Source organism: Phyllosticta citribraziliensis (assembly GCF_038025025.1).
Source record: "Phyllosticta citribraziliensis strain CPC 17464 chromosome Unknown J3D65scaffold_1, whole genome shotgun sequence".
In the NCBI taxonomy this organism is placed as follows: Eukaryota; Fungi; Ascomycota; class Dothideomycetes; order Botryosphaeriales; family Phyllostictaceae; genus Phyllosticta; species Phyllosticta citribraziliensis.
In genome coordinates this window covers 1,263,818-1,276,493 of record NW_027117338.1, presented here as the reverse complement: position 1 = coordinate 1,276,493, position 12,676 = coordinate 1,263,818, and the positions used below count along the sequence as shown (strand labels likewise).

At 56.5% G+C, this 12,676-nt stretch overlaps 6 protein-coding genes across 6 annotated transcripts; 3 read left to right on the top strand and 3 right to left on the bottom strand.

Moving 5' to 3' along the window:
- Positions 1–123: 123 nt before the first annotated feature.
- On the bottom strand, positions 124–1,399 carry J3D65DRAFT_609638 (mediator complex, subunit Med8). Its single transcript, XM_066798708.1, has one exon. The coding sequence runs from the start codon at positions 982–984 to the stop codon at positions 301–303; it is 684 nt and encodes a 227-aa protein (XP_066659681.1). The 5' UTR covers positions 985–1,399; the 3' UTR covers positions 124–300.
- J3D65DRAFT_609635 (threonine ammonia-lyase, biosynthetic) lies at positions 1,102–3,378 on the top strand. The gene is made up of 3 exons (XM_066798707.1): positions 1,102–1,590; positions 1,643–1,859; positions 1,908–3,378. The coding sequence occupies exons 1-3, from the start codon at positions 1,147–1,149 to the stop codon at positions 3,206–3,208; spliced, it is 1,962 nt and encodes a 653-aa protein (XP_066659680.1). The 5' UTR covers positions 1,102–1,146; the 3' UTR covers positions 3,209–3,378.
- Positions 3,379–3,860: 482 nt separating this feature from the next.
- Positions 3,861–6,131, top strand: J3D65DRAFT_20399 (polyamine transporter). Its single transcript, XM_066794436.1, has 6 exons — positions 3,861–4,380; positions 4,432–4,912; positions 4,970–5,484; positions 5,545–5,686; positions 5,763–5,923; positions 5,993–6,131. The coding sequence occupies exons 1-6, from the start codon at positions 4,058–4,060 to the stop codon at positions 6,027–6,029; spliced, it is 1,659 nt and encodes a 552-aa protein (XP_066659679.1). The 5' UTR covers positions 3,861–4,057; the 3' UTR covers positions 6,030–6,131.
- Positions 6,132–6,558: 427 nt separating this feature from the next.
- On the bottom strand, positions 6,559–10,230 carry J3D65DRAFT_609629 (uncharacterized protein). Its single transcript, XM_066798706.1, has 2 exons — positions 9,680–10,230; positions 6,559–8,833 (listed from the first exon to the last, which is right to left on the bottom strand). The coding sequence occupies exons 1-2, from the start codon at positions 10,087–10,089 to the stop codon at positions 7,009–7,011; spliced, it is 2,235 nt and encodes a 744-aa protein (XP_066659678.1). The 5' UTR covers positions 10,090–10,230; the 3' UTR covers positions 6,559–7,008.
- Positions 10,231–10,510: 280 nt separating this feature from the next.
- Positions 10,511–11,315, top strand: J3D65DRAFT_609626 (uncharacterized protein). Its single transcript, XM_066798705.1, has 2 exons — positions 10,511–10,541; positions 10,633–11,315. Exons 1-2 carry the CDS (start codon positions 10,523–10,525, stop codon positions 11,262–11,264), a joined length of 651 nt encoding a protein of 216 aa, XP_066659677.1. The 5' UTR covers positions 10,511–10,522; the 3' UTR covers positions 11,265–11,315.
- On the bottom strand, positions 11,269–12,248 carry J3D65DRAFT_20303 (uncharacterized protein). Its single transcript, XM_066794431.1, has one exon. The coding sequence runs from the start codon at positions 12,108–12,110 to the stop codon at positions 11,466–11,468; it is 645 nt and encodes a 214-aa protein (XP_066659676.1). The 5' UTR covers positions 12,111–12,248; the 3' UTR covers positions 11,269–11,465.
- Positions 12,249–12,676: the final 428 nt, after the last annotated feature.

Below are 12,676 nucleotides of genomic sequence, written 5' to 3'. Positions count from 1 at the left end.
GGAGAGGAAGGACGAGGCATGGCGCTGGTGTTTTGGTGCTCATAATAGTCCTTCTGGTGGGTTAGAAACTAGAGGTCTTCCCTCTGGTCGTATTGCTCACGTCACACATGCAGCCAGAGTAATGTCGCCATGAATGTGCTCAACCCGCACCACTTGTTCTCTGATATCTCATTTGATCTAAAGCCAAAACTCCCATTGTCTCCGACGCTGGTCCTGGGTATCATGGGCTGGTCAAAAGCCTTCCTTGACGCCGAAACCAAACTCCATGAAGAAATGCCAAACTTTGCGAACTCTGGGCAATCATGCTGGCAACGCTCCCGCGCTCACAAATTTGAGAATGTTGTCCAGTTTCATCATTGGTTGCGCAGGAGCAACCGCTTCTCCCTTGTTGGCTGAGCCTGAGCCTTCTACACCGTCCATGACACCTTCGACTTCTTCCTCTTCGTCGTCTTCGTCGTCTTCATCATCTTCATCGTCATCCTCGGCCGTCATGATTTCTCTTCCGATATTTCCACCAGCGGGCCCTGCCCAGTCCCAAAGTTGTTCAATCTGGTCACCTGTGAGACCGCCGTCTCCTGGAAGCTTTGCATTCTCGTTGACATCTCCATCCGGACCGGCAGCATGCTTGATTCCGTCGGCAATCCAGTCTTCGACCCACGGCTCGAGTTTCTTCCGAGTCAACTGTGTGGCCATGATCTCATGCGACCTGCCGGGAAATGTAGGAAGCGGATAGGCATGGGCGCGATTCAGCAGGTCCTTGTTGTCTTCAAAGACTGCGAGGAGAGCCAGCAGACGGCCATTTATGATGTTGGACTGGTGCGAAATAGTCTGCCAGGGCGGCGGCTGGACGTCCCACGAGTGTTGAAGCTGAGCATTCTTGAGGACCTCGATGGCGCCATTGAGATGCTGCAGACGCTGGGCGAGCAAGTCGAGAGCGCGTGTTTCGTCTTGTGGGGCGCGTGCAGTAGGCGCTGGGGCTGACATGGCGAGATCGGCTGAGGTGATGTGATGGGAGCAGAGGAAAAGGTCCGATGGCGCGCGGGATTTTGGGTTTATAAAGAGCCAGGCGGATCCACCATGAGTCGGTAGTTTTTCGGCAACCGAGCGAGTACAAATGCGACTTCGTCTGGCGGGCCGTGGTAAAGGATGGAACTGTCAATGATGGTGTTGGTTTCTCGAGCTCAAGGACAGTCCCGAATGGCGCGACAGGCGGTGCGCACCTTTTTGCGGGGACGCGAGTCAGTAGCGGCCTCGGCCCGCGCCTCTGCGCGACGCGCTCTCCCTCTGACGCACGCCTTCTTGGGGAATGCGTTGGGCAAAACAACCTCCCAGCAACGCTTCTACACGCCCTCGACCCTGCTGCTCGCATCAAACTACCCCGAGACCCTCGAATCCCCCATGGCCGTCCCTTCGACCTCCGAGCCGCGATCCAATGGCACAAAGACGCCAACCACTCCAGCGCCAAACGTCAGCGGATTTTCCCTGACTGAATATGCCGCCAACCCGTCACCAAACTCGTCGTCGACTCCTAACGGACACCCGCAATTCCAAGTCCCCGAGCATTTCCTCCTGCCCAATGGATATCCTGATGTAGGGCTTTCTTCCAGACCAGTCATGATGCGATGATCTGACTGCCGACCAGTACTTGCGCCTCATCCTCACCTCGCGCGTCTACGAAGTCGTCGAGGAGACCCCCTTGACCCATGCCATCAACCTCAGCAATCGCCTCGAATCGAGGGTCCTGTTGAAGCGCGAGGACCTCCAGCCCGTCTTCAGCTTCAAACTGCGCGGCGCATACAACAAGATGGCACACTTGGACAAGAGCCAGAGCTTCAAGGGCGTCGTCGCTTGCTCAGCAGGTGCGAAGTACGATCTTGTGAGCCACTGCGATTGTTGACACTTGCCAGGAAACCATGCCCAGGGCGTTGCCTACTCTGCGCGCAAACTCAAAATCCCCGCGACCATCGTCATGCCCCAGGGCACTCCGGACATCAAACACAAGAACGTCTCGAGACTGGGTGGACACGTCGTCCTCCACGGACCCGACTTTGATGCTGCAAAGGAAGAGGCGCATAGAATAGAGAAGCAGCACGGCTTGGTTTCCATTGCACCCTTCGACGACCCGTACGTCATTGCTGGCCAAGGAACCATTGGCATGGAAATTCTTAGACAAACGAACCTGCAAGAGCTCGAGGCCATTTTCTGCTGCGTTGGCGGCGGTGGACTCATTGCCGGTATTGGTGTATACATCAAGCGGATTGCGCCTCACGTCAAGATCATTGGTGTGGAGACCCACGACGCCAACGCCATGGTCCAGTCACTCAAAGAGGGCAAACGCGTCGTCTTGAACGAGGTCGGTCTGTTCGCGGATGGTGCTGCCGTCAAGAACGTTGGTGAAGAGACTTTCCGCATCTGTCAAGAGGTCGTCGACGAAGTCATCCAAGTTTCAACGGACGAGACTTGCGCCGCCATCAAGGACGTCTTTGAGGACACGAGATCCATTGTTGAGCCCGCTGGAGCGCTTGCCTTGGCCGGTCTCAAGAAGTACGTGGCCAACAACCCGTCGCCAGATGCCAACCGTGGTCTCATCGCCATTGCGTCGGGCGCCAACATGAACTTTGACCGGCTGCGTTTTGTCGCCGAGCGTGCCGCGCTTGGTGAGCGCAAGGAGGCCCTCCTTTCAGTCACCATCCCTGAGCGCCCTGGAGCATTCGCAAACCTCATAAAGGCTGTCCACCCCATGGCTTGTACCGAGTTCGCTTATAGGTATGCAACAGCCACCAAGGCCAATGTGCTTATTGGTGTTGCGCTCAGCCCAGCCAATCGTGCCCAAGACCTGGCCGATCTTTTGACCCGTCTCGAGAAGGACGGTATGCAGGCTCAGGATCTGTCCGGTGATGAGGTCGCCAAAAGTCATATTCGTTATCTCGTCGGAGGACGCTCTGGTGTTGCGGACGAGCGGCTGTACACTTTCGAATTCCCGGAGAGGCAAGGAGCGCTTCACAAGTTCCTTACTGTTCTGCAACCAGACCTCAACATCTCGCTTTTCCACTACCGGAACCACGGCGGTGATGTTGCGAAGATTCTGGCGGCTATCCAGTGCCCACCTGGCAAAGAGGGAGAGCTCAGGGAATTTTTGCAGCGCACTGGTTACCCCTTCAAGGAGGAGACCGAGAACCCAGTGTACCAAATGTTCCTCAGGGAATGATTTGGTAAACGTTGTTTGTTGTATTTGTTGATGCCCGATGTTTGATCCTTTGGCGTAAATGCGTGGCTTACTTTGAGGGGATAGGTCTAGAGGACCACCGAGAATCAAATACCAAAAAGCGATAGAAGTCAAAACACCGGCTCTTTTCATTGGACCATCCAGTTGTCGGCTTTCCTGCGTCGTTATGGCATTAGGACTTCGACCTGAATTGACCGTAGATTCGATGATAAACTCCTGTGTTCGGCGGATGAGCTGAGGAAGAGACGGTACTCGAGGGTGGGCTCTGAAGGTAAGATGACGTCGAGTGGCGGCGGGTCCTTGCTCTCGTCACCGGCTGGCGTCGACCATCAACAATCTGTCCATTTTGCGTCTGCGTAATCATTTTCGAGCCGCATAGCCGTGGTGGGTCCAGCATCAAAGCTTGTCCACTCAAGCTTTCCCAAGCTTTTTGCATCGACGGAACAGGCAACCCGAGATCTTCGCTGTTATTCCCGTGCTCGGCTCCACTCCACAGTGACTGCTCTCTTGGACGCTGATTCACGTCATTCCTGCACTAAAACCGTAGACCTAGCGCGACTTTCCAACAAGTCACTTAGCTGACGAAGTGGCGGTGGTAGAGACGTCTCCGTGTGGAGTTGATGCGGAGCTTGGGGTAAGCGGCTCCACCAAAATTACGGTCAGTTGGTCCCCAGGCCAGTGGTTGGTCTGGTGCGACGAAGTAGGGTCCATGGCCGGTCATGGCCACTCCTCGTCTTTTCTCCGTCGGTCTTCACTTGCGTGTCTTGAGGTGTTCGCTCTAATCCTTCCTACCCGCCTTGGTTTTGTCTCTTTCGACGAAGTAGAGCTATCATGAGCATGGAAAAGAACGACTACAGTGCGGCCCGCCCAGACTTGGCGAGACTGGAAAAGGATATCGACTCGAAACACTCGAAAAAATCGTCCAACTCTGGCATTGTGGACGCCAACTCTCCTGGTGGCACCCATGGCTCGGCGACAAAGGCGCGGACGTTACTCTCTGAGGGACAAGCTCTCGAGCGGGCGAAGCAGAATCCCAACGACACTGAGCCCATTTATATCACATATGGAAACGAAGATCTTGACAATCCGAGAGATTGGCCCAAGTGGAAGAAGTGGTACATTACATGTTCTGCAAGCATGTTGAACATTCTCACGCATGTCCCCAAGGCACTTCACTGTACCTGCTTATGCTGACGGCCGCACAGATGCCTTTGCGCGGGTGGCATATCCTCTGGGGCCGAAGACATTGCCGCAACCTTCAATGTCTCCAGCGAAGTGACCACTCTTTGCCTTTCCATGTACATTCTCGGCTTCGCCATTGGACCAGTCCTACTCGCTCCTCTCTCCGAATACTACGGACGCAACCCGGTCTACATCTCGTCCTGGTTGCTCCTGGTCATCTTTCAGATCCCCGTGGCACTGGCACCAAACATTGGAACCATCATCGTCTGTCGCTTCATTCTGGGATTCTTTGGCAGCGCACCCTTAACCAATACTGGCGGGACGGTCAGTGATTTGTGGTCGAGGAATGAGTGCGGTCGGCCAATGGCCATTTATGGCTTGAGCTCCACTTTTGGGCCACCACTGGCACTTGTCATCAGCGGATACATTGCTCTTGAAAAAGGGTGGAGGTGGATCTTCTGGGTGGACATGATCGTCTGTGGAGGATTCTGGGTGATTTTCGCGGTAAGAAGCGCTTGAACGATCCCAAGACGCCAAACAACGTTTTCTGATTGAGTACAGCTCACGGTCCCTGAAACCCGCCACTCCATCATCCTGGAACGCAAGACATCGCGCCTCCGCAAGCGTCTCCGCAAAGAAGGCTTGGACACCGCCGCCTCCAACGTCCGCGACGCCAATTCGGACGAGAAGAAAAGCCTGCACACGCTCGTTGCCATCACCCTGACCCGGCCCATCCGCTTCCTTTTCACGGAACCCATCACCACTGCGGCTGCTGCCTACAACGGTTTCATCTACGGCATAGTCTACCTCTTCAACGAGGCTTTCCCACTTGTCTTTGGGCCGACGGGACACGGCTTCAATTCGGGGCAGTGGGGTCTAGCATTTCTCGGGATAGGGATCGGATCGCTGCTCGGAGCCGTGCTGCATCCGCTACAGGAGCGGTACTATCTGAAGAGAGTGAGGGAGAACAAAGGCAAGGGGTGTCCCGAGGCGCGCATGTGGATGGCGCGGTTCGGCACTTTTCTGCTGCCAATCTCGTTGTTCTGGTTTGCGTGGACGAGTTACAAGAGCGTGCAGTAAGTGGTCCTTGAACGATGAAGAGGAGCATCCTTACTGACCGTCGGGGGCTTTTGCAGCTGGATCGTGCCAATCATCGGATCCGTCTTTTTCGGGACCGGCATCTATATCATCATCCTTGCTGTGCTCAACTACGTCGTCGACAGCTATCAGACGTATAGTGCCTCGGCGCTTGCGGGAGTCATCTTGGTTCGCAACGTCGTACGTCCAACAAGTCCCCCTACGAATTTCAGTTCCTGTCGTCTCGATGCTATGGATGAAAACTAACAACAACCAGGTCGGTGCCGGCTTCCCCCTGTTCGCCAAGCAAATGTACCAGACGCTGGGCTTGGAGTGGGCCAGCTCTCTGCTCGCGTTTCTCAGTCTGCTCATGATACCCATTCCGTTTGTCTTCTTCTACAAGGGCGAGGCGATCCGGTTGCGTTCGCCTTGGGCACGGTACGTGCTCCCTTTCTGTTCGCCCGTGGCTAAAGCAAGCGTGTGTACTTACTGATCTGAACACTGCAGGGAGCACTTTGCGCAAGATGAGGATAAGCCGCATTGAGCGGCTTTTCCGTAGTTCGTCGAACACCAAGATGGTGATGCGGGATCAGTTGGCTGCGACTATCCATTGAATTATTTGACACCTCTGCAATCCGATCACGAATTTCTGAGCAGGGCATCATGTAGACGAGCCAAGTGCTCCATAGCCGTTTGAACTGCAGCAGAAATCATTCTACTCCTTCCAGGACAGACATTGTGTCCGTAAATGTTGACTCTTGCCTTGTGTGTTGCAGATTTCCCCTCACCAATGATTGCGACTGCTCCCTCTGTGGCTGGGACAGCTTCCCCGGTCCTGCCACGATGAAAATTAGATTCTGCAACAAGAAAATGAAGGAAGCGGAGAATAGCGGACCGAGACTTTGAAATGGTATCACGACGGCTAGTCCACGTTGCCGAAGTAACACTCCACATGCTCAACACGATTGGAGCAAGCGGAGTATTTACGAAGAAGCATGTCGTCGCAGGATGACAGCGGTCACCGGCAAATGATTTCATAATAGTCCAGAAGCGCTTCACAGAACGTTTCTCAATACCGATTCTTGATGCTTGCTTTTTTGAGATTGCAACTACTGCCGCCCACTTGCCCACGCTTTCCACGTCAAACACAACCGACACGGATGCGGCCACACCACAACGCAAGCAGAGATCAACGGACACAAGGAGACAACAAAACTAAGGATACGAAATATGAATCGAGAGCAACCAATGAATGGGCACAAGAAATTCAGCAAAGCCATAACATAACGCCTACTAGCCATCCCCACCCATTGACGAAATAGAAACAGGACCACCACTACAACCACAACCGTACTCAGCTAGCCCCTCACAGCGACACACACGTTCAAGCCATCAGTCCATCAATCATTTTAGCCATCGCCCTCATTCCTTCCGTTTCAACATCCAGCCCCTTTTTGTCATCTCTGATCACATCCACCACATCGCAGTCAAGTCGAGTCGAGTCGAGTCGAGTCTCGCACCGCTTACAATCCATTGCTTCCGCCGAAGATGCCGAAGCCAAAGCCTCTGGGCAAACCCGTCGACTGCTCCCCCTGCTGCTGCTGCGCCGCAGCCACCGAAGCAGACGAGGGTTCCAGCTCAGCCAAAACCTGCTTCTGCGCAGCGTCATCAAAGCCAGCGGCGCCCGTCATCTCGAAGTCCATGGCAGAGGCGTCGAGGTCTTCGTCGACAGGGAGGTCCGCGGCAGCAGACGCAGACACAGTCGTTGCGTGGTTGCCATGGTCGTTGTTTTCAAACGAAGAAGGCGGCGCGTTTTCGTCGTTGGGCACACCGCCGCTGCTGGTGCCGAACGACGAGGAGACGTTTGGCGCAATTGCGTCCGTGGCAGCCTGGGTGTTCGACGGTGCCGGCTCGCCTTGCTCTTCACCTGGCTGCGTCGCCTCGACAACATCGTTACCGTCGCCAGCGTCTTCGACGTGCGGCTGCAAAGAGGGGCTGCGGACAGCCTGTGCAGGCGGCGAGGATTCCCAAGAGACGGTCTGCTGCTCAGCGCCATCCGCCGGCTTGGAGGGAATAGCTTCGCCTTCGGCATCATCAGTAGATGGCGACAAGTCCTCTTCACCATCACTCTCCTCGGAGGGGAGGTCGTCCCCAGTCTCGGCAGCTTCGATGTCATTCACTGTCGATGTCTCGACGATGGTCTCGCGAGTGACCATGGCTGTCGTAACGCCATTCTCCTGGACAATGGAGCTCTCCTCCTGAGCCGTGACGAGCGTGGCATCAGCGATCGTGGTGTCTGCCTCTGGCTCTTCAGAAGCCTCAAGCAGGGCCGCCGCACCCTTTGGCGTGCCAATAGTCAGCTCAAGCTGGTCATCATCGGGTTGCGCCTGGCTGGGTTCGCTACTGTCACTTGCGGCGTGCTCGTCCTCCACCTGGTCCGCATGCTCAAGGCCAGCCTCGGCATTTGCAGCACCATTGGGAGCCTCTGGGACGTCCTCTTCGACCAAGATGGGCTCGTCGGCGGCGAGATCTTCAGTTCCACCGGTGGCATGCGAGGTGATGAAATCCCACTCGCTCCGACTGACTTTGCTGACGCTAAGACGGCTCTGCTTGAAAAGCTGCATATTCGCCAAGGGTCCGTCGTCGGCGGCCAAGGGCTTGAGGGCAGTCAAAGTCAAGCGCTCAGGATGCTGAAACTTGCTGCGGAAGGCCACCTTGACGCAGTGCCAGGTGGGCTTGTCGCGGCTGGACTTGGAGTCGTAGTACGGATGCTTGGAATCAAAGGCACTCTCGTCGGGCGCAGCTTCTTCGACGATTTCCATGATACCTGCGATGCCGGGCGTCTTGCAATTGGAGTGGTAGAAAAAGGCCAAGTCGCCTTTCTTCATTGACATCATGTTGTTCTTAGCCACATGGTTGCGAACGCCGTCCCAAGCCTCCGGCTCAGTCGCAGCTGCAAGGTCGTCAATGGAGAACTTGACATCCACGCCATTCTCAAGGCGCGAATCGGGCTCAGCCTTCATCAGCCAGTGAGCAACACCCGTGTCCGGGTCACGCTCGATGGCAGTAGAGCTGGTGTCCGCCTTCGGCTTCGGGGCCGCAGGCTTCTCCTTGGGGATTGTGGACTTCTTTGTGGGGCCAGCAGATTTCGCTCCAGCCTTCAGCGCCTTCTCAGTCTTTGATGAAGTGCCCGTCTCCGTGACCTTGTTCTTGCTTCCTGGCGGGCGTCCGCGACGTTTTGGTTGAGGCTCTTCAGTAGCCGACGTCTCTGCCACGGTCCTCTTGCGCTTTGTGCTCTTGGCAGTCTCTGGAGCAGAAGGCTGAGCTGCCTTTGCAGGACGGCCAGGACGCTTGGGACCAGCAGCAATCTTGGGCGCAGCTTCAGCCTTTGAAGCTTTTGGTGCCTTTGCATTCGTTTTCGGGGTAGGTTCGGCTTGAGTCGCCGCTGGCCTTCCGCGCTTCTTGGGCGCTTCAGCAGCCTTCATTGCCGCTTTTGGTTGAGCAGTAGACGCAGTTCCCTTGTTGCGAGGCTCGGCGGCAGCGCGAGTGGTCTTCTTCACAGGAACAGATGCCGTCCTAACGCTCTTGGTAGGTCGCTCAGGTGCTTCCTCGACCTTTTCCTGGACAGGTCTGCCACGTTTCTTGGTCTGAGTTGACGGCTTTTCAGCAACTGTCTCCTCAGGCTTTGGTGCGGCCGGTCTGCCGCGCTTCTTTGGTACACCAGCAGCGGCAGGTTCTTCATCCGTAGCCTTGGCCGCAGCACGTCCGCGTCTTTTGGGCTGTTCGATCTCTGGTTGCTGCTCGACAGCCTTGGCAGCGCCCCTACCGCGGCGCTTTGGGGCAGGTTCGACTGGAGTTTCTGCTGCTGGAGCAGCAGCCGCGCGACCACGTCGAACGGGTAGAGCCGGCTCCTCCTTAGCAGACTTGTTCTTGACTGGAGGTCTGCCGCGCCTCTTTGGTGGTTCAGTCTCCTCGACCGTCTCTTGTTTACTCGGCGCGTCATTGGCGACGCTTCTCCCACGGCCGCGCGTCGCCGCCGATTCCTTGGGTGGCTCCTCGACAGGCTCCGGAATGAGCGTAGACCTGCGGTTCCGTTTCTTCGGCGCGTCTTTGGGCTTGTCCTCTACTACCTCAGCCTCGGTCTCCGCCGCCGGCGCGGCCTTGCGTCCTGGCCGTCCTCTCTTGGGCGCAGGATCTGGAGCAGCAGAAGAGGCAGGCTCAGCAGCATTCTTCGCCGGTCGTCCTCGGCCTCTTCCGCACCCAGTCTCTTGCTCCGGCTTCGGATCAGCGCGTGTCTCGACTTGCGCAGTGTCTTCCACGTCATCAGCACCTTTGTCGTTCTTGGGCGGGCGACCACGTCGGGCAGCGGGGGCGGGTGCAGTCGCAGGCTTCGCGGCAGTGGAGGCAGCTTTTGCGGGACGGCCAGGCTTCTTCCTCGTAGGCAATTCAACTTCAGGCTCGGCGGCGTTGATGGTGCCGCGCCTCGAACGCGTCGCCGACGCGGTAGGCTTCTCGTCCGGTGGAGCACCACGGCGCGCACGGGGGGTCGTCGCTTCTGCGGCCGGTTGCGCGGTGGCAGCAGCCTTGCGCTTCTTGGGCGGCATTGCGGCTGGGACCTACGCGTTTCTTTGCCTTGGAGGAATTATTTTTGATTTGGATCGCGGAGGCGCAATGAAGTGGAGCAATTGATGGATAGATGGGAAACAAGAAGAGACGAGGTGCGCGCGCGCAGACGTGATGTTGTGAGGAGCGGTGATGGCAGGCCAGATGCAGAAAGGTCACGGATTGGCCGGTTAGCTCATCGCAACAGGCAAGCTCTAGTGCTGATCCGTGGCCCAAGCTCCCCAGCTCCTCTTCTTCCTCCAGGCTTGCTTTCGACCTTCTCCTGGATATTGTACCAACATTTCTTGAAAATGTATGATTTTGAAACGGTAGTCAGGAAAATGCCACTTGATCGACTGTCAAGGAGCATTCGTTCATTGCCACAGCTGTGCCTAGGGAGCTCTGGTCTGCTAACATGCTCGCGCCCAAGAACCAATGGCAGTGACCGGAGCTCCTTAGAAACAAGCTCTCAGAATCGAATTCAGCTCTCAGAAATTGTAGACTCGGAGTTGACCGCATAGCACACGGCAATCTGCACGACTAACCTTTGGATGACAAACATGAAGAGATATACTTCCACGAGGACATCAACAGCTTACCCAGAGTTAAATGCAAATACCACGAGACGAGAAGGGCAAAAAGCCACGACGACCATCTCCATGAGAACAGGCACGGGGACTGCGATCCAAGAAAGATTCAGTCTCTCACTGACTCGCCGTCCTGTGTTTGCTACATCAATGCAGAGAAGCGAGAATGCAGGCAAGCGCCAGGCAAGCGTAAGACAAAGCGACAAGCAGCGAAGGGGATGGCTGGGAAGACTCAAATGCCAGCTCCTCGTCGGATAACAAATACAACACGCAATCCGGGAGCCAACGTGCCAAACACAAGCAGGCGGAGCATGGCCCAAGTTGGAGCGGGCGGGCGCGTATATGGCGGGCAAGACGCCCGTCTTAGAGGATTGGCTTGTTTGCAGTACGCCACCCATCTACCAGCCCACCCCAGGCCAGGCAGGCGCCTAACTGCCAAGTTCCCTCGTCCTATGGCGAGTGGACAAACTCATATAAAATGTTGTGTGACGCTCCCTGGAGGTGAGATAAAAGGGGGAGGGGGGTTGATTAAAGTCAATAACTGCGAGCGCCGTGTTGTGCGAGCGAGGACACAGGGAAAATCTTCTTGAACCGGATGCTTTTTCCTTGCTGCTCCATTTCCTTTTTGTAAAGAGGTTGCGCCAGGAGGGGACGGCGGCAGGGACGCAACGGGAAGGGGGCTGTGCTTATAATAAACTACAAAGACGACTCAAGGGCGAATCGTTATATTGAACCATTGTCGTGGGAAGAAGGGGGAGGCCTGACCGTGGGGAAAAGGAAAAGATGGCATGTCAGTGGTGGATGGATGGGCAACGAGATTGCGTGGGGGAAAGGGGAGAAGGATATGCGGTCATACAAGCAGCAGTGGACGCTTCTTTGAGGTAGACTGATCCGGGCATTGATATTGGCAGAGGGCATGTATGTATTTGAGAGGCGCATGCAACGCGGAAGCAGCATTTGGAATGAAATCCCGGGTTGGGCCCAGCATCCCACCAGCGGCTAGCCAGGCCCTCGGCCACCCTTGGTGACGCCGCAGGAAAGGGTACCGTACGGTAGGTAGGGCTGGACACATGGCCGGAACCCGTTTGACTAAGCGCGGACCGGGTGGTTGGTGTCGCCCGGCGATGGCGTACCAAAACAAGGGGTGAGGCCGGCACGGGTGGTGCGTGGACGCGCGTGGACGCCGTCGTTTGCCTGGCTGCGGCTGCGGCAGGCACCGTTTCGTCACACGGGCTGGCGGGTCGGCGTACACTGGTTGCATGAGACAGGATGGATGGCAGCCAGCCTAGCGTGACGTAGGGGGCGACGACAACGTGGTCGGAGAATACATGGCGTTCTTTTTGGGGCGTCAATGCAGGATTGACTGTCGGGCTGCGAACCTCGTCGGTTCGGGCGTCCGCCACCATGGAAAGAAAGAGGAAATCCGGCCGGCGCATGTAGGTATGACGAGAAGGCTGCAACAGCACGACGAAAAGCGAAGCCAAGTGAGAGGTTTGGTCGACGCTCGGGGCCAGTGCAGTGGCAGTGTCAATAAAGCGGGCATGGCGGAGGGTCGCACAGGTGATACACAAGCGCCCAGCTGCACGGGACGCCGTGATGAGAAGATGCGACGCTGCATGTCATGTTGGACCCCATGATGGAGTCGAATGGCCCATGGCATGGCTGCAAGGTACCCGGCCGTTGCCCGTTTGCTGCGGCACTGTTGCTTGTCCGGGTCCGACACGCATTCGAGCTGCAGTGTTCACGGGCCAAGGAGATGACGGCGGGCATTTGATGACCGAGCTGGTGACAGTCGTGGCACACAGAGTCCTGTCATTCTGCCGATTAGCTGTCTGTTGAGGCGGACGAGTGCTCCCAGACTGCCCCCCTTGTGAAATGGAAGCCTTGGACGCAAGCCATGCTGGACCCTGCGCTTGGCCTGGGAAATGGAATGCTGAGGAGGAGAGGGCGTTGGTGCCCGAGAATGGTACTGAGCAGTCAGACGGAGATGCACGGAGGCGGC